This window comes from Peromyscus maniculatus, chromosome 4 (assembly GCF_049852395.1).
Source record: "Peromyscus maniculatus bairdii isolate BWxNUB_F1_BW_parent chromosome 4, HU_Pman_BW_mat_3.1, whole genome shotgun sequence".
Taxonomy (NCBI): domain Eukaryota; kingdom Metazoa; phylum Chordata; class Mammalia; order Rodentia; family Cricetidae; genus Peromyscus; species Peromyscus maniculatus.
The window spans coordinates 4,948,055-4,967,611 of record NC_134855.1 but is presented as its reverse complement, the minus strand read 5'-3'; the positions used below and the strand labels follow the sequence as shown (position 1 = coordinate 4,967,611).

General features: G+C 40.4%; 1 protein-coding gene across 15 annotated transcripts in view; it reads left to right on the top strand.

Moving 5' to 3' along the window:
• Nucleotides 1-19,557, top strand: part of Cntrl (centriolin) — an 89,011-nt gene that overhangs the window by 2,154 nt on the left and 67,300 nt on the right. For 14 of the 15 annotated variants that reach the window (XR_013050391.1, XR_013050390.1, XR_013050389.1 and 11 more), the window contains exons 2-7: nucleotides 3,772-4,023; nucleotides 5,065-5,195; nucleotides 9,380-9,510; nucleotides 10,951-11,092; nucleotides 12,941-13,127; nucleotides 15,078-15,271. Coding sequence is in view for 12 of the 15 variants with exons in the window: in XM_076568802.1 (XP_076424917.1) it covers nucleotides 3,807-4,023; nucleotides 5,065-5,195; nucleotides 9,380-9,510; nucleotides 10,951-11,092; nucleotides 12,941-13,127; nucleotides 15,078-15,271 (1,002 nt within the window). In the remaining 3 variants the exon portion in view is untranslated. The remainder of the gene's footprint in view (nucleotides 1-3,771; nucleotides 4,024-5,064; nucleotides 5,196-9,379; nucleotides 9,511-10,950; nucleotides 11,093-12,940; nucleotides 13,128-15,077; nucleotides 15,272-19,557) is intronic. The other variant, XM_076568806.1, reaches the window with a different exon arrangement.

The window sequence follows — 19,557 nt, the reverse complement described above, 5'->3', positions numbered from 1 at the left end:
GAGGGAAGAACTAAGGTTGTAAATGGATAGAGGAAGGTATACTAGCCAGGGTGTTAACATGGAAAGGCATGTTCTGAGATAATCAGGTTGAAGTGAAGATGAGCGGCGGTTGGGCGTGTTGTTTGAGTATTCGAATGGAGAAGGATGTGGTACTTGTTGAACTGAGAGATAAGCAGGTGAGGAAGATGGGATCGATACTGAAGTTAAGGGAGAGGAGTAGAGCTGTGGAGAAATGGGGAGGACTGGTGCATGGGAACGGGGACAGAACTTGTGGGGAAACTGAAGTTCGAATGGTGGTGAAAAGTAAAAGGCAGAAGTGGGTAGCACGGAGTGGGGCGTTGGTTAGAGACCTCGAAGGATGATGACGTTTAACGAGAATAGTTAACTAAGCCAGAAGGGGTAGAAGGAAGAGAATCAGGGATAGTAGTAAGATGTCAAAGCGCTAAGGAAAAACTGCTGGGGTTGCTAGGTCAGGGCAAGCATCTGCGTTTGTGAGTGGCACGATGTCGTGTGTTATAGCTTAGTCATATGAATCTAATTGTCACAACACTCCAGTGGCTCTCTTGCTCTGTTGAACATCTGCTGGGCATTTAAAAACAAATCTCCAGCTCTCCACTTGTTTTCTTGTTTCTATTTTGTTCCTTGACAGCACGAGCACTACCTTTCCCTGTCTTCTCTTTTCCATTGTTTCCATTTGTCCATTCTGGGGTCAAACTTCAACCCATTGCCAACAACAACCCAGGGCCATACTTCTCTGTTTGTTCCTTAAGAAATGAGTGGCGACAACCAAAGTGAACTAGAACATGCTAGTGGCCAGTATTTACACAGGGTTTACCAAGTACCAAATACCATAACAAACTTGTACTTGTTGTGTGATATTTTGTTTGTGTTCTGACAAATAAGACTTGCCTGGATATCAGAGGGTGGAGCTAGCCATTCGTTAACCACAGAAGCCAGGCAGTGGTGGCACACACCTTTAATCCCAGCATTTGAGAGGAGGAAGCAAGAAGATCAGGAGTTCAAGGCCACCCTGGGCTATACATATTAAACCAGTCTAAAAGAGAATCGGAGCTGGACACTGGTGGTGCACGCCTTTAAACCCAGCACTAAGGAGGTGCAGACAGGAATTAGAAGGCAAGTGGAGACAGGATCTCATCCCATTCAGTCTGAGGATTCCTAGAGACAAGATCACCCTCCCCCCCATTCAGTCTGAGGATTCATGGAGACAGGATCTCCGCCCCATTCAGTCTGAGATTTCATAGAGGTATGAAGTCTCTGATGGTCTGCTGCTCTGCTTCTCTGATCTTTTAGCTTTCACCCTTAATATCTGACTTTGGGTTTTTATTTGATAAGACTAATTAGGATCACACGTCATATATTGTCACATTGGAAGAACTGAATACATACTATCTCATATTTTACAGATGAAGAGTTCATTTGCCCAAAGTTCCACACTAATTGGATAAGCCAAAATTTTAATTCTCCTATGATCCCCAAACCTGTGCTCTTTGTTACCATGTTACATAGCTAAATGAGTTTTCTGGGGTTTGGATCATGTTTTCATCGTGTCCTGCAGGGCACCATATGCCTTACACAAAACAAACTCTAAGTGACTTCTGCCTCACTACAATATTACATAGTTAGTTCACTGCACACATACACACACATCACTACTTTAAACTGCTAACTTACATATGTCTGTACTTTTTCTTTCATTTTTCTCATGTGTAACTAACCATATAAGTCAGAAAAGCTTTCTCCAGAAGTCACAAAACTACTGTTTATACCACCATCACAAAACTTTTTGCTCTTTATTTCAAAAGGGTGGCTAAAATAACTAAAACAACAAAAACCCATTTGTGTCTAATATCACACTATTCTTTCATGGAAGAGAGTCTCTTGGTCATACTATTGATTCTATGTTAAGGTGAACTGGCATTCTCCTTCAGATATGAACAATACATTCAAGCTTGAGAAACTAGGCTTGATGCAAACACTTAGATAAAATGTATTTACTCTTTGTGGTGGTTTGAATTAGGGTGGCCCCCATAGGCTCATATATCTGAGTACTTGGTCCCCAGCTGGTGGAACTGTTTGGGAAGGATTAGGAGCAGTGGCTTTTTTGGAGGAGTAGTGTCACTAGGGGTGGGCCAGGTAGTTCGCCTTCTGCTTGTGGATGAAGATGTGAGGCCTCAGCTGCTGCTGCAGCACTATGCCTGCCTGCCTGCCGCCACGCTGCCCGCCATGATGGTCATGAACTACCTCACTGTAACCTTGGATACGTTCTTCCTTCTCTAAGTTGCCTTGCTATAGTGTCTTGCCACAGCAATAGAAAGTAACTAAGACACTCTCGAATAAAATTAATTAATGGATGACAAATACTCTAGGTTATAGTTTTCATAAAGGCAAGAAATTCAAAACAAAACAAAACAGGGAGGTACAGGCCCTTCCTCTTATATCTTTTTTCCTGTCTCAGCATATCTGATGATTATCAAAATAGAATAATGTGTATCATATACTATAGATATATTTTTATATTTTTCTTGTTTTTGTTTAAAAATAAAGCACCCGATATCTTTAGACAATTCAATTATTTTGCATCTTACATCTTAGCCTTCTCTCCAAATCATCAAAATTGTAAACCATCTAGAATTCTTCTTGTCAAATCCTAGTGATCATCTCACTAAATTATTATGAAGTCTTGTTACCTCTCCTGCAAAGTAAAATTTATATTTACCCAGTCATAGGATTAGAAAAATATTCTGTGGATTCCAGAAACCTGTTTATAACCTGTGACCTGAAAGATTAAGTGATGGTTCCAAAGTCACAGTGCACCTGCAGGTCCCTCCTTGAGTTGCCCAAGTCTGGATTTTGGAACATATACTGTCTCATGGGGTAACTATCCTGTGAGCCAAGGTTTGGGGTTACAGGTTTGGAGAATGGAGACTCAGGCAGCACTGAGGGACAGAAATGGAACTGAGGTTTGGGAACAGGTTCGTTGGTTGCAGGTCAACTTTTGTCTTATTTGAACATGGTTTGATACCTTAGCAAACCTGCGATTAAGAAAAGCTACTTGTTTCAAAAGTATATTGTTAAGTTGGACTTTCAGTTTAGTTTGTACACGAAGGTTGTGTTTGGCCAAAGGAATGCAAACCGCAGGCCAAATTGAACATACATAAGTATGTGTATACATCATTCTATTCCAGTATCCCCTTCTGATACCAATTTATCATTAGATTGAAAACTACTTTAACTTAATACACTATCTCACTAAATGTTTTTTCCAAAAACTTAACTGTGTATTTGAGAGCTGAAGGTATGTGTTGGATCGTCCAAGGTGACATTTAAAGGGGACAAAAGGGAAACTTAGAGGAGTACTGGCATTTGGGCTGAGTAGAGGATCATGATCCAGCAAAGGAGGCTATGGAGTAGCCAGAAAGACAGAAGGAAGCCAATAGAACATGCTGTCACAGACCGGTCTATGGGAGGAAAGGGTGCTTACAAGTATTGGTTGTCATGTATTCCCATATGTGACCCTGTATGGGAAGGACTGGGAAAAGTTCGGGCTGATAAACCGAGAAAAGAAGTAACAAGAAAGACTCCGACCTGAGCATTTAAGACAACACCCGTTCCATAGTTTAGAGAAGTATGGGCCAAGTCTCCATAGCCTTTGAGTTCACAGCCTTATGGTCTTAGAGCTCTAGAGGTAATCTAATACTCTTAATAACTGCAGAGAGTTAACATTATTAAATACATTGAAAACTCTTACAGGTTTTGATGGCCACCTGGTTTTATTCTTGCTGGCAATGAAGAAAGGTTCTGAACAAAAGCTCTCCAAAGCAAAGATGCCACTGTCATCTCATTTTTCTGGGCCATCACCTCTTATGTCCAGTATGCGATCCAGGTCACTTTCACCTTTAATTGGGTCTGAGACTCCACCTTTTCATGCTGGCGGACAGTGGTCTGTACAGGCTGAGCTTACAGAGGAAAACACCATGCCTTTGGACTCCCAACACCATAAAGGTACTGCTAAAAATGTGTCTGCTCTCACACGTAAGTAGAAATGGGAAGTACTGAGCTTAGATGTAGGACCCGGATGTAACACCCTCCTGAACTAACTTGAAGTGCTGTTTTAACTGGTACAGACTGTGTGAATGGGGAGAGGACTGTGGCTTTGGGTGAGGAAAGAGATGTCTGTGAAGGCGTCAGGGGTGGGGAGTTTCTAGAAGAGGAGGTTGGATTTCTTGTTGAGTTCTTTCAAGCTCTTCCTAGGAATATTCCACCCTCTTTGTTTAGGTGGGGTTGGACATACTCCTTACCTGAGAGAGGAGTGCTTTCAAGGTAGAAATGTGCTTAGCCATGCTCGCCTCTTCAGTCTGCTGGTTTCCAAACTGCCTCTCCGTGAGAGCACTGATTTCCACTGAGGGACCATGCACATGTCCCCCCAGCATTTCAAGTCTTTTTTTTTTTTTTTCTTAAAAACTTTCTGCTGTGCTAGTTCCTGTTTTTAGAAATGCTTTATTCTTTACTAGGTCTTGAAATCCCGTCAACCTCTGCTGACCTGATGGTTTTATATATTAGTTGCAGGATATTGAGAAAAATAATTTAAAATATTTATTTTTGTATGTGCATGTTTTGCCTGCATGTGTACCAATGCACTACTTGTATGCCTGGTGCCCTTGGAGGCCAGATGAGAGTATTAGATCCCTTTGTGAGCTGCTGTGTAGGTGCTGGGATCAAACCCATGTCCTCTGAAAAGCAGCCAGTGCTCTTAACTAATGAGCCGTTTCTCTTGATCAAACAGTTTTTTATAGAATGTGAACATTAATAATTTTTCTTCAAAGGTTTATACAAATTACATTTATCACAAAGCCCAAACTGTAACTGTTTTCATCATGATAGTGAAGTGATATAAATTGACATATTAAGGTACTGTGATTACAACTAGCCAGATACTCTGTACATCTACATAGATTAAAATTTCCTTAAGTATAGTGTAAAAGTGATTTGTATTTTATGATATTTATACCTTCTTACTGATAATGACCTATTTTTGGATTTCAGGAGCGGATTCATATGTAGGAGTCCGGTATATTACAGAGGCCCTCATCAAAAAAATCACTAAACAAGACAATTTGACCCTGGTACATTCTCTGAACCTTTCACTTTCTAAAGATGGTGGCAAGAAATTTAGGGTAGGTTTCCGGCAATTTCTAAACATAAACATTGATTTCATTTTTTTATGTCTTAAACCTGCCAGAATTTTTTTTTTAAGAATGTCTTTTATTTTTTCCTTCAATTATTTTTTAAAATTTAATTTTAGTTTTGTGTGTTTGCACACATGAGTGCAGGAGGTCAGAGGCATTGAATCCCTTGGAGCTGGAGCTGTGGGTATTTGTGAACTACTTGATATAGGTGCTAGAAATTGAACTCAGGTCCTCTGCACCAGCAGTACAGGCACTTTTAACTGCTGAGCCATCTCTCCAGCACCCTTCAGTGAAAACTTTTAGCAAGTATTGCTTTGGCAAAATCAAGTTTTCGTTTCAGATTTATAGTGTTTGTGTTTAGGAAATGTCTATTCACTACTGGGACTTTTAAAAACCATGTACTGGCAGCATTATATTGCTTTTTAAGCTGGAACAGTTTGTTTATATTATGTATTGTGGGGGTAATTATTATTTTGGTTCATTTTATTTTGTTTTGGTTTTAGAGATCTCAGTTCATAGTTGTTTGGCTCTGGTATTTGGGGGGCCTATTGTGAAGCAAAATACAGCAGAGAGACATGCAGAGCAAAGCTGCCCAGCTCCTTCCTGGCAGCCAGAAAAGAGGGAGGACAGACAGGAGGAGCCAGAGTTCTGTGCCCTCTTGTTTTCAGTGGGGGTGTCATCTTCTTACCTAACTGGCAGCAGAGCTTTCGCTGTGTTGTTTGCAGCGGAGTTCTCTGTCAGAAGTGTGATATCTCCATATCTTAGTGCCTTTGTCCAGTATTCTATACTTCACTGACTCTAGAGAAGCAACTGGAAAGCCCCTTTACTGTTTCTGTAAATAATTGTATTGGTACTCAGCCACACTAAGTTGTTTACATGCTGTCTACAGCTAGTTACACACTCTAATAATCGAGTTTAGATGTGGCCCACAGAATCAAAAGTATGTACTAGCTGGCTTTTTATAGAAAATGTTTGCTCTCCTTGCTCTGGAGCATTTACTACTTTATCTCAGACTGTGTTACGTAAGCACATTGTAATAGCTTAATTTCTTTTTTTGTTTTTATTTTATTTTATTTTATTTTCCTTTATTGAGACAGGATCTCACTATGTAGTTCTGGCTGTCCTGGAACTTGCTCTGTAACCCAGGCTGGCCTCGAACTCACAGAGATCCTCCTGCCCCTGCCTCCCGAGTGCTGGGATTAAAGGTGTGTGCCACCATGTCTGGCTATGTAAAGCTTAATTTTTAATTAAAAAATGCTTGCATCCAAACATTAAGCGCAGAGGGAAAGAACTCAGGGAAAGCAAAACATACAAAGAAATGCTTCAAAAGAAAATGAGACTGTTGTTTTCCTCCTCAATAAACACTAGCATACTACCATAAAGGAAGGTGCTATAGATTCAGCTTCCTGAAGATTTTAAAGACCGCTTTGTGAATGGCCAAAGGCAGACAGGTCTGGCAGTGAGTGTGGGCAGCACGTTTTACAGCACCATTTGTGCAACGCAGAAGATGTCCTCCGACTCAGTGACAGAGACGGGAGATTTGCAAAGAATGTGAGCAGGCAGTTCAAAATGTGGTGTCAAGGACCGCTAATAACCTGAGACCTGACCCGTTGGTTCACTACTGTCAAATAAAACAATGGTTTGGTAGCACTGTATGTTTTGTACAGCCAGTGGTCAAGTTTTGAAAGCTTTCACTGTCCCGGAGGTCTGAGAAGGGATATTCTTTGTGTGTGTGTGTGTGTGTGTGTGTGTGAGCACGGAGAGCAGGTAGTGTGCTTGTTCTCTGGTCAGTAACTTGGTTTGTACTCGCTGAGTTTACACTCAGCACCCAGAAGTTCTCCTGCTCTATTATACCTATTCTAGGAACACGATTTGAACATCTATACCAAAATGCCACTACAGCGATGCTTATTAAGTACTATTTAGATTAGAAAATTTAGAAATGCCTAAACGTCTCATAAGATTGGCTAAATAAATTATAGTGCAATATACCATGAACTAATGTGTCAATTTTCTAAAGTGATTTAGAATCCTGTGTTAACATGTCTTAGTCAGGGTTCTGTTGCTGTAAAGAGACTAAGACATCTCTTACAAAAGAAAACGTTTAACTATGGGCTTGCTTACGGTTTCAGAGGTCAGTCCGTTATCCCCGTGGCAGCAGTGACACAGCTCCTCCAGCAAGGTCACGCTTCCTAACCCTTCCCTGATAGCCCATCAGTTGGGGACGTAGCTTGAAATATGTGCGTGTATGGGGCCAGTCCCATCTGAACCAACACAATAGTTTCTTCTTTTTTCTTCATATTAGTTTCAGTGGAAATCAAATTCTAAAAGTGGTTTATTTAGTATAATCTCAAGCTATTTTAAAAATTCTGTTTGCTGTATGTATGGCCAGGAAGGAATAGAAGAACCTGAGCGCATACACATCAGCCTCTTAACAGTGGTTCACTGAGCCGTGCGACTCTTATCTTAGTGAATGTTTTATGTTTCATTTGAAGATTTAAATAGAATACACTCAGGTTTCAGTTATATAGTTATGGAAGAGAAGGAAACCTGCGGTAGTTTTAGAGTTGTAGAAATGAAATATCAAATCAGTTTGTAGTTGCTCGTAGCTCTTATATGCACCAGATATGTCAGTCTAAGGAGATGGAAACAGGTAAATAAGCTTAGCTGGTAATCTAGGATTTTAGAGTTTGGTGTGAAAGTGTCCAGGGTTGAGTGTGAGATTAGGGAGAATCAGGGAGTTTGGGTTGGGGAGGCAAAGCCAGTGTGGAAGCCTGAAGGATCTGTTGTATTGGAAAAGACCGAGAGCATGAGGCATGGAGGCTGCGGAGAAGGATGGTAAAAGTGATGCAGACTAGCCAGAGAGGAGAACAGAGGTCATGCCTTCTCAAACCCACCGGGCCATTCTTAAAAAGGCCTCTGCAGAGTTTTGTTTTTAAGATTTTTTTTTTTTTTTTTGTGTGTGTGTGTGTGTGTGTGTGTGTATGTGTGTGTCCTGCATGTATGTCTGTGCACCTTGTGCATGCCTCGTGCCTACAGAGGCTAGAAGAGGGCACTGGATCCCCTGGAACTAGAGTTACAGATGGTTGTAGTAACCATGTGGGTACTGAGAATCAAACGTGGGTCCTTTTCTAGGGCAGCAAGTGTTCTTACCTGCAGAGCCGTCCCTCCAGACCCTTGCTGGCGGTTTTTATTTTTAAGTTGGCCTAGTATTCTGTGTTCCAGGGTGTACACACAAATGACTGTGTTATTGAGTCTGTGCTGGATGTACTTCCTCTGCGAGGCTTCTCTTACTACCCACTTTTAGACAGGCACCTTCTCCTCTTCATTCAACAGATACTTAGTTAGCGCCCAGTTTGTGTCATCCTATCACGATGTTTTCCTTATTGTCTTCTTTGAATTTTCTGTCTGACAATCTTGTTTGATGTTTATATGCCAGTAAAGTCAAGAAACCCTATTTCCTTACTTGCCACTATATTTCATGTACATAGAACAGCTCCTGGCACATAATCCACGTTTGATAAATATTTGCTGAATGGATGGTAATAGAGAGGCTGCGATGTGCTGGAAATTTATTGCCTTACCAGTACAATAGCAGTAACAGGGAAGGCAGGCAAAGAAATGTAGACAATTCTTGTGAGTATACTCGTGATGAATGAGGGCCTAAGAGGAAGGCTCAATAGAAACCCTGCTGTAGTGCAGTGTGCCTTGCTGATAATAGGAGAAACGTGAACATGGCGCATACAAACTGTGCAGCGGGGTGGGGGTGGGGGTGGGGGGTGGGTGGGGAGTGGGGGGTGGGGGGTGTCTAGGCCACTGCCATAGCCTTGCTGCAATGGATCCCACTTCATTGATATTAGCCATGTGATGCATATCGATTGTAAAGTGGCTGCCTTTAAACTGAGAAGGGGAAAGGCCGTTAAATAGTGCAGTTTGTAAAGAGTAACGGTGGTGGAGAGTTCTTGTTGAGTAGTCTGTGCTGCTTACTGCATGGGCACTGCTGAGGGTCAGGGAGAGTATTGGCAGAACCTTTCTACTCGGTCAGGGAAAGCAGTAGAGGTCTAGGAAAGCTGTTAGCATTCACTGATCATCGCAGCCTCTAATGCGCCTCCCTTAGTGTGTTCTGTCAAGGAATCTCTTGTATAAAGTATTTACCATTTATTTCCAATTAGTACATCGAAAATTTGGAAAAGTGTGTTAAACTTGAAGTACTGAATCTCAGCTATAATCTCATAGCAAAGATTGAGAAAATGGACAAGCTGCTAAGATTACGTGAACTCAACTTATCATATAACAAAATCAGGTGAGTGACTGCTCCTTTAGGTAGCCTTGCAGGGTCTTCCTGTCAGCGGTAGACTAAGGGCGTCCAGGTCATTGAAAGACTGCACTGAAGGATTGTGCTGGAGCTTCCCATCTGTCTTCATATGTCAGCATTACTTAACTAGAGGATAGTATTTTACTTAGCATTATTAAAGCAGATATATTTTTGTACCAACTTTTAATTATATTTTTAGCAGTAACTTTGTCTAGATGTTTTCTGTGATTCCTTGCCTTATTATATAATAATGTTTATGTAAGAGAATGGCATTTTGATCTGGAAGATATTCCAAATAACTTGATCCTGTGTATTTATCTTCATGTTCTTTGCTCATTGTTATAAGAAATAACACTGTACATCTCATTTCTAATTCAGATTCACATACAAATATACAACTACTGGGAGAAATAAATGTAAAACCTAGTGATGACTAAAGCTAGGTATAGAAAACTGTAACGGGGAAGATGAATCAGGAAATCGTGGAAATCTTTAAACACTTTTTCCCCCGACTTAGACTTCTTAAATACAGTGGTCAGTAAATGAAAACAGGCTGGAGAGATGGCTCAGCAGTGCAGAGCACACGGGCTCTGTTCCCAGCAGCCATGTGGTGGCTCCAGACTGTAACCCCAGTGTCAGAGGAATCCTACACCCTCTTCTGGCCTCCGTGGGCACTGCACACACCTGCTGCATGGACAAATTCATGTAGGCAAAACATATATAAACATACAATTTTAAAAAGTTGGGGGTGGGGAGAAAACAACTGTAATAATGAGAAGTTCTAATTAAGACAAAAATGAAATGTAAAAAAAACTTGGCAAATCAAGTTCACAATATGAAAACTTTCAGAAGAATTGATCTAATGAAAATAATTTCATGAAAACAGAGAAGCTCAGGAATATTTGGTCAGTATAGTAAATTCACTAGGGAATTAAATTGACAACTAAATTGCTGGTAATGTAAAGGATATGCTATCAATGAAAGTCTAGTGGGAGGAATGGCAAGTGTTTTAGTTAAGTGTTCTCATTGCAGTGCATATATTTGTAAACACGGTGTCATTTTAGAATGTGCCGCATGTGCTGCTGGTAGAGCTCATCTTTGGTGAGGCCAGTGTAGTTGTTGTGGACCCCGGACAGCACTGCGTCTCAGCAGTGTGCTGGTGAGTGCTGCTCTCTCCAGGGTGCGGCCATGGGCACTCTCCTTTCCTGTTAGGAGATCTTCCAGTACGGGAAGGCGAGTAGGGCCGCAGTTCAGCTCTGTGGGGAAGTTTGACTTTGGCCACTTTCTTTAGTTGTCATTCAGGAAAAAGTTAATCAATTGGAATTATGAAAAGCAGCTTCGTGAAGCTGATGCTCTTTACTGTAAACTACTGTGAAAGAACTTAGTCATTTTATGTACTAAGTGTGATTTTTGTACTCTGGTTTCCAGCAAGATTGAAGGACTAGAAAACATGTGTAATCTGCAAAAGCTAAACCTAGCAGGCAATGAAATCGAGCATATTCCAGTGTGGTTCGCAAAGAAGTTGAAATCGTTGCGAGTCCTCAATCTAAAAGGCAATAAGGTATCATCGGTAAGTATTCAAAGTAGCAAGATTTATTTTTTTCTAAAACTTAGGTTATTTGAATTGTAAACTCTGCCATGTTCATGTTTTATATTGAACATGATCCCTTAGGCCAGTGCCCTCTCTTTTTAGGCCCCTTCCTCCTCCAGTTAGTCCCTTTTATTTTCCTAAAAACTTTTTTATTCAAATTTTTTTATTTATTGGGAAAAAATATTTAGAAACCTTAAGTTGTTTTTAAAGTATGATATTTCTTTTAACATCCTTGTTTGATTGACCAGATGCTAAATTCAGATATAACCTAGGATTCTTGACTGTAATGAAACATAGACTGATCTCATTTTGCAAAGGTTCCATAATAACCAAGAATTGATCTTAGTATTTTATATCCATCATTTCATTGCACCTTCTTTTAGCCTTGTTGCCTAGTGCCGTGCTTCCAGTGTAATATGTGCTTCCAGTGTAATACATACCTATTTTAAATTAACTTATGTTGAGTTAGAAAATGCCTTCTGAACACCTAATGAATAAATGTGGCACCTAATTGGTGTTACACTGGGTGTTAGAACTGAAACAATCATGACATAACTTAAATTGTTAGACTAAAAATGGAAAGGCATGACCAGCTACGGGCCAAGGCTGCTCTAATGTACCTTGGAGTCCTTTGATTTCTATGAACTGTTTAAACTAGAGAAAATAATTCTGTGTGGCCTCTTTACGGAGGTGTCAAGAGACCCAGGAGAAATGAGAGGAACGTTCAGAGAATGAGTGACTTAGGTGTGTTCGTTATTCCTTAAATGTGAAGACGCATTAGAACAGGCACCATTTGTTCATCTTACTGTTGATGATCTTTCTTGTTTGTTATTACACTGAGCTTGTGCTGACGTCTTTCTCTGTAAGTCAAGCACAACTCAGACTTACAGCTCTCACGCCTTCATGTCCACACGTTGCTGCCACGGGCATGCTCTGCCACACTCGGCAAGTATCTTCCCTTCTTCCATTTTTATAAAGATCTGGGAAGGAGACGATTTTACTGCAGCAGCTCAAGAGCCTCAGAGTCCAAGCCTTACACCATTCTTATATGTTACCTCGTGCTCCTGAAAATCACAGGCCCATAGGAAGAAATAACCAGGGATCAAAAATTGACCCTAAGTATTTCTCAGTTCTTGATTTTAGGTCATACCCAGTGTCTGCTGAGTAACAGGAAAACTGTTCAGTATTTATTAAATGTAATCATATATCATTTTCTCATCTGTATGTTTGGAATTGGCATTACTAAGGGTAATATATGTTTATTTAGGAGAAATATATACTTGTACAAGCTGTTTAAGATAGTGTTTCTCAACCTACATAAGTCCTTAGAATAAACAAGAAGCTTCAAAGAATATTGGTATCTATACATATTTTTGTAGGTTTTTTTTTTAACCATCAGTTATAATTGTTACCTCAAAATTTACCAGAATCCTTCATCGTGGTTCATTTCATGCTTATTTGATCAATACAAAATAAAGACATTAGTTTAGAATAATACAGACTTAGATTGAAGCCCCCAGTTTGTTCAATGTCACTAGGTTCCAAGCAAGTCATATCTTTGAATCTTGAGTCCTTGACCTGTAAAAGTCAGGTAACACTTACAGCATGGGTTTTGTGAGGAGCCACAAAGGAAAACAAATATTACTGCCTGATATACCGGTGCTCATATACTCCTTTTCTGTCCCTTTCTTACCTTGCTAATTTGAGGCAGTAGGTTTTTAAATAGGTTTCTGGACATGCTAAAAGCAATCCTCTGATTTGTTACTTTCTTTGTTAGTTTATGATTTTAAAGTAAATTATTCCAATGCTGCTATTGTACCATTTCAGCTCCAGGATGTAAGCAAGTTGAAACCACTACAAGATTTGACTTCTCTAGTCCTCCTTGAGAATCCGGTTGTGGGCCTTCCTCATTACCTCCAGTTTACCGTTTTCCACCTTCGTTCCCTGGAAAGTTTGGAAGGTCAGCCAGTGACCACCCAGGACAGACAAGAGGCTTTCGAGAGATTCAGTTTAGGTAAGGTGATACTTAAGAACCTGACTGGGGGCTGGAGAGATGGCTCAGCGGTTTAGCTCACTGGCTATTATTCCAGAGGTCCTGAGTTCAGTTCCCAGCAACCACATGGTGGCTCACAGCCATCTATAGTGAGATCTGATGCTCTCTTCTGGCCTGCAGGGATATGTGCAGACAGAACACTGTATACATAATAAATAAATAAATCTTTAAAAAAAAAAAAAGAGCCAGTAGCCCTCTGGGTTGACTGAGGAAGGAACTTGTCTCTATAGTCTCAGCTCAGAGGGTAAGGAAGGAGTGAACCGACTCCTACAAGTTGTTCTCTGATCTGCACACTTAGGCCATGTCCGTAGGTGTGCATTCCTGCCCACCTCCAATAAACCCACAAACACTCACTGTCAAAGGTACATATTACTGCATCTGACTTGTTTTTTAAACAAGGATTAATTTATAAACCTTACAATCCTACTAAAATTTACCTAGAAAATGGCACCATAAATTGGTTAATTAAGCAAGTATCTGTTGAGCATATACTATGTACCAAAAGTTCCCTGCCTCGAAAATGATCTCCTGAATGTGTGTGTGTGTGTGTGTGTGTGTGTGTGTGTGTGTGTGTGTGTGTGTGTCTAAGGTGTGAGAAGAGGAAGACTGGTGAGCAGACAGCCAAGAAAACAGTAAATGACAGGCTAGCAAGGTCAGAGGACAGGAAATCGTTTCAAAAGCCCAGAAACTTGTTCAAGAGAACAGTGGTCGCCATGGTGAATGGCTGACACACGAGGGAGACAGGCACAGCGATGGCTTTAGAATGGCTTTGGACTGGGCAGTGGGGCGCACACCTAATCCCAGCAGTAGGGAGGAGAGGCAGGCAGATCTCTGAGTTTGAGGCCAGCCTGCTCCAGGATGGCTGGGGCTGCACAGAGAAACTCAAAAAACAGAACAAACAAACAGACAAAAAGAATTTCTTTGAATTGGTTTGGTGTTCTTGCCTAGAGCTATCCAAGAGGAATGGGAGTTAATGATAGATGTGAACAGATTAAAGAATGGGAGGAAGGTGTTTGAGCAAAGACCTGAAATTCCTATAACAGCTTCACTCTTCTAATACTTAATAATTGTGATTTTTAGGTTTAAAGGTAAAGAAAAGATCCGAGACTAAACGTTCACCAATAGCTTCAAGGCCAGGAAATGGGAAGAAACAAAATGCTATTCAACCTCGAAGTTTGTAGTGATGAAATAGTGTTTCTAAGATCAGGAGAGACGAATCACACCTTGATTCTTTTAGTTCATAAAAATGAGGACCATGAGATTAGAATTTGAGAGACAGAGATCACTGATCATCCTTTGGTAAGAAGGACACATTCTCCATTAAGAAGAGAAGAATGTGTAGATGTTGGTGCTTTTGTTGTTTGGAGTAGGAAAATAAGGGCATTCCCTTAATGAAATGTGAAGCTCAGCTGAGAAAGACTGGCTGGAGTATGGGAAGTCTGAGGAGAAAGGAAGGTGCAAAATGACCATTTTAGAATGTTGAGAAGCCGGCCTCTGTTAGTCTGAAGGGGAAATTGAGTCTGAAATTGGCATGCGTCTACTTTGACCTACAGAGATGGCAGTTTCACACCATGGCATAGCTTAGTGAGGAAGCACTTCTGAGCAAGCCTGCTAACTTGAGTCCCATCCTGAAAACCACAAACAGGTGGAAGAGACCAACCAGTTCCACTGAGCTGCCCTGTGACTTCCGTGCCACATCATGGCTTCCTGTGTGTGTGTCACACAAGTAATAATTATAATAAAGATCCCCTCCAATTACTACTTTCTTACGTCAGATCCAGATCCAAGGTGGTCCTCTTTTTCCTGAAAGCCCATGGTGTATAATTTTCAAAGTTGTGTTGCATGTTCTTAGACCTCTTCCGCTGTTGCTCTGAGAAGCACACTCTGTTCCTATTACATTTTTATTCGCAGAAGAGGTCGAAAGACTGGAAAAAGCCCTGGAAAAGAAGATGGTGGAAACAGAAGAGCTTAAGAACAAACAAACAAAGTTTCTTGAAGAAATTAAAAATCAAGATAAGCTAAACAAGTCCTTAAAAGAAGAAGCCATGTTGCAGAAACAGAGCTGTGAAGAGCTAGAAAGTGACCTCAGCACAAAAAACAAGTTGGTGAGTCTGTGCTACACAGGTAGAGAGGCTTACATTAAAACACAACATCCTGACTGGAGCATCGGGAAGGTGGCCAAAGGCTTTGGGTATTGTAGTTGACTGTGATATGCTACCCAAAGGTGTGAGGTATGGTGTCCAGCATGAAGGGAACATGATACTTCACACTGGGTCACACTGGTTAGGAGGTGTTTAAAATAGCTTCATAGATAAGACTGTATATTGTCAAATGTTTAGAAGCTGGCAGAGTTATCCAAAGGTTAACCATATGTACCCTATGTCATGGAGACTCCTTTTCTGTAGAAATGGTAGCAGTAATGTGTAAAAGTAAGCCCGTGTTCACACACACACACACACACACACACACACACACACCCAGATATGACATGCTTTACATTAGCAAAATTTCAAATAACTAAAATATCCATCATTGGGTATCCATGTGGTTGAATAACTTATAATAAGCTCCTAATAAAATGAAGCGAGACAGTATATACATGGAAGGGTGCTGGGCATATTTTACTATGTGAAAAATTCCAAGTGGTGAGAATGGTGAATCCGTCATGATCCTGCATGGAAAGATACACATTGGTCTTCTGGGGGAAAATAGCAGAAGATTAACAGGAGTTGTTTCTGAAGATTAACCATCTAGGAAATTTCCAAGGTGACCTTTATGTATCTCTGTAAAGTCTAACTTTTACATAATTTACTTTATAGTTGAAATGTGGAGAAAAACATTAAAATGTAGGAGAGTTTGGACAAATATTTGAGAAGGTGCCTAACTGAGAGGTCTGGAGAGGGTCAGGGAGCTAGTTGTCCAGGCTGGAGGCAGCTCAGGGGGCTCTACCAGTTGCCGCTGTCTCACACAAGAAGAGTTAGAGCTGTAATTATATAAGTCAGGCCTTGTGAGGTAAATTTAAGACCTAGCAGAGACATGTTTTCATTTAGTAGTGAATCTGATGAGTCTTGAACTATACTACAAAAATCAGAATATACCTACTGTCCTAAAATAAACAAATATTAACTGTGTGCTTGGTGCTTCAAGAAAGGCCTTCCCCAGGCCCTACCACCACCTCCCTCTCACCCCCTCACTCCTACAGGGTTTCTCTGTGTAGTCCTGGCCAACTTTGAATTCTCTTTATAGACCAGGCTGGCCTCGAACTCACAGAGATCAGTCTGTCTCTGCCTCCCAAGTGCACCACCACCTGGCCAAGAAAGGCCTTTCAACACAGACAATATGATTTTGTAAATTTACACACACACACACACACACACACACACACACACACACACACACACACACACACTTGGTGTGTGCACATGTGGAGGTCAGAGGACAACTTAACAGTTTTTAGTTCTCTCCTTGCCCTGTGTGAACCCCAGGGACCAACCTCAAATCATAAGATTTGAGGGCAAGTGCCTTTACCCACTGGGCCATCCTGCCAGTCCCTTGTTTTCCTATTGTTTGTTATAATGTTACACCTTAGGTGTTTTATAAACTGTCAACAGTTTTGTTCTTTCTTCTGTATTTTTATTACAAGTCATGCTCTTCTGCAAGCATACTATTTTTATTGTTAACATTTTTAAAACCTTTTCATACATAATTAATATATTTGTTTTAACAAATTCAGATCATTGAAATATAAGCATGTGGAAATGAAGTCTTTCTTCTATTTCACTCCCCCAGATGTTAATGTGTAGCCTTTTTGTTTTCATGTTTCTGTATTACATATGTAATAAGTACATTATATACTGGAATAATTTTGTGAATATTTTAAAAAGGAATCTTTTTAATGTATATGTATCTATAGACAATATAGATAGATACTGCATTTTATCTTTAATAACACAGTCAAAGCTCTCCCAGTTAAAAAATAACGTATATATAAATCTTCCTCAGTATTCTAAAAGTCTGCGGTTTTTGTTCCATTGAATGGCTCCTCCATAATTTAGCCAATTCTGCAGATAGATATTTAGATAGCTGTTTTTGCTCTTGGAAATAGTACCACATAGAAATTGAGTGTGTGTGTGTGTGTGTGTGTGTGTGTGTGTGTGTGTGTGTGTGTGTGTGACATACTCACAGTAATATTTCTTTAGCATAAATCACATCAAGGACAATTACTGTGCAAATTTCTTTTTAAGTTTTGATAAATGAGACCAGCAGGATAACTCAGCAGGTCAAGGTGCCTGCCACTGAGTATACAGACCTGAGTTCAGTCTCTGGAATGTACATGGTAGAAGATGACAGCCAGCCCTACAAGTTGTTAACATAACATAACACACACACACACACACACATACATTCACACCACATACTCGCATACACACACAAACACACACCACACACACACACACACACACACACAAACACACCACACACTCACATATGCCAATGTCCACTTAAAAAAGCTTATTACTAATTTGTGTTTTCCATAGCAATGAGTAAAGGGGTCTAACTGGGTTTATTGTTGTGAACTTATTAGAGAGAAAAAATGGAATCTTCTTAGTTTATTTTTATATTATTTAACTGCTGGAGGAGTGAATATTAATTGATCATTTTGTCTTTCCTTTTAAATTACCCATTTCATTATTTTGTCTCATGTTATCTCAAAGTACTACTGTATATTTAGAAGTAGAATTCTAGGTCTTTAGAGAGCTTACATTTCCCTTTGTCTCTTGAAAGATATGTGATGATAATATCACTCCAATTATATAACAGTGTGCAATTTTATTAAGTGATTGTTTGTGTACTAAACTAGTTCCTTTATAAAACAAAGTTGTTTTGATGGTTATCTAAACTGTAGTGGGCCCCTATCTCCACCATCTGCAAATACTAACCCAACTTCCTCCTGGTCATTTTGCAAGGTATTTAACCCTGACCTTTGAGTGTTCTTGTTGTTTAAATGGAACATTTACTTGTCCCGCCACTTCATGGCCTTGTGAGGATTTGGTAAGGTTCTAAATGTGAGAATAACTTCAAGTAAAGCAGCTAAGGAATGTAAGGTGGTAAATTTACACTCAGTGACACCGTGCGTTAGAGTAAGCGTGACACCAGGACTGACACCATCGGTGGTGAGCCATCAAGACAAATGCTAGGGGCTGCAGAGCCTTCCTCTCTCCAGTGTGCTGCAGGTAATGTGTGTCTGTCTGCTGCTTCTCTTAGCCCTTCCTTCTCTTGGTCTCTTGCAGGCCTTTTTCTGCTGGGTCTTTATTCTTCTTTCAGGTAGTTCCTTCAGGACTGAATGCACTGTTTTCTGTGATGTTGCATGGTAACTTGTATGATATGCTTGTTTACATTTTAAGTTTTGAAACTGGTTAGCCTCTTTGGGAATGTGTTTGTGTAATAATGTTGTAAATGACTTTGGATACAGGAGAGCAAATTTGAATGTGAGAGGAAATGTGTATTATTGTTTCTGTTTGTAGTGTGTTAACTGCAGTCATTTCTTGATTCCCCATAGCCAATATACTACTGGCCTACTACTTCCCTTGGCCTGTGTTGCCCCCATGTATGCACTTCTGCTTCCAGATGTTTGCTGAGGGCTTATCATCATCTAAGTAGATCTAGAACTATGGGAAACAGAAAAGCACTTTGAAAGCACAGAGTAGTGTAGAAGTGGTCCAGGCTTATTCGGGCTTCCAGCAGTCTTTGCCCTGTTTTGTTTTGGCCCCGTTGTCAGTTTGCTTTGGGAACAAACCTGAACCTAAGTCGATGCTATTGATTGTGAATTGTATCTCTGAGGCTCGGTCTCTTGATCGTTCACTGGAAACATCAATGTGGGCAATGTGCTAGAGAGCCTGCAAGAGGACCCTGAAGGCAGCTTAGCACAGTAGACCGCGTTAGACTTGAAACTGGGTCACACAGCTTTGTACTTTACCTTTTCAACCAGCTACTCAGCTGGGCAAGTGGAATAACCTCTCCGAGCAGCTTTTATCACCTCAGAGTGGGTTGTGCAGCCTGGATGAGGTAGTAATGTAAACCACACAATGTCTGGCTCGCAGAGAGAGCTAAAGATCGGTGTTACTCCTTTAATGGTACTCAGGAGGTGACTGCACGCTAACTCATGCACGATTTTGATTTCCTGGTCTTGTAAAATGTTCATGTGTATGCTTTCTTGTTTTCAACTTATATTTTGATATTCATGAAATATTTCTGCATGCTTTTCTGTTTGAAATCAATTCTCAGAATGCCTGCCCCCCCAAAAAAAAAAGAAAAAAGAAAAGAAAAAGAAAAAAAAAGTCACTTAGTAAACCTTTGAACTGAACTCAAAGGATTAGTTTGGTAGTCTGGT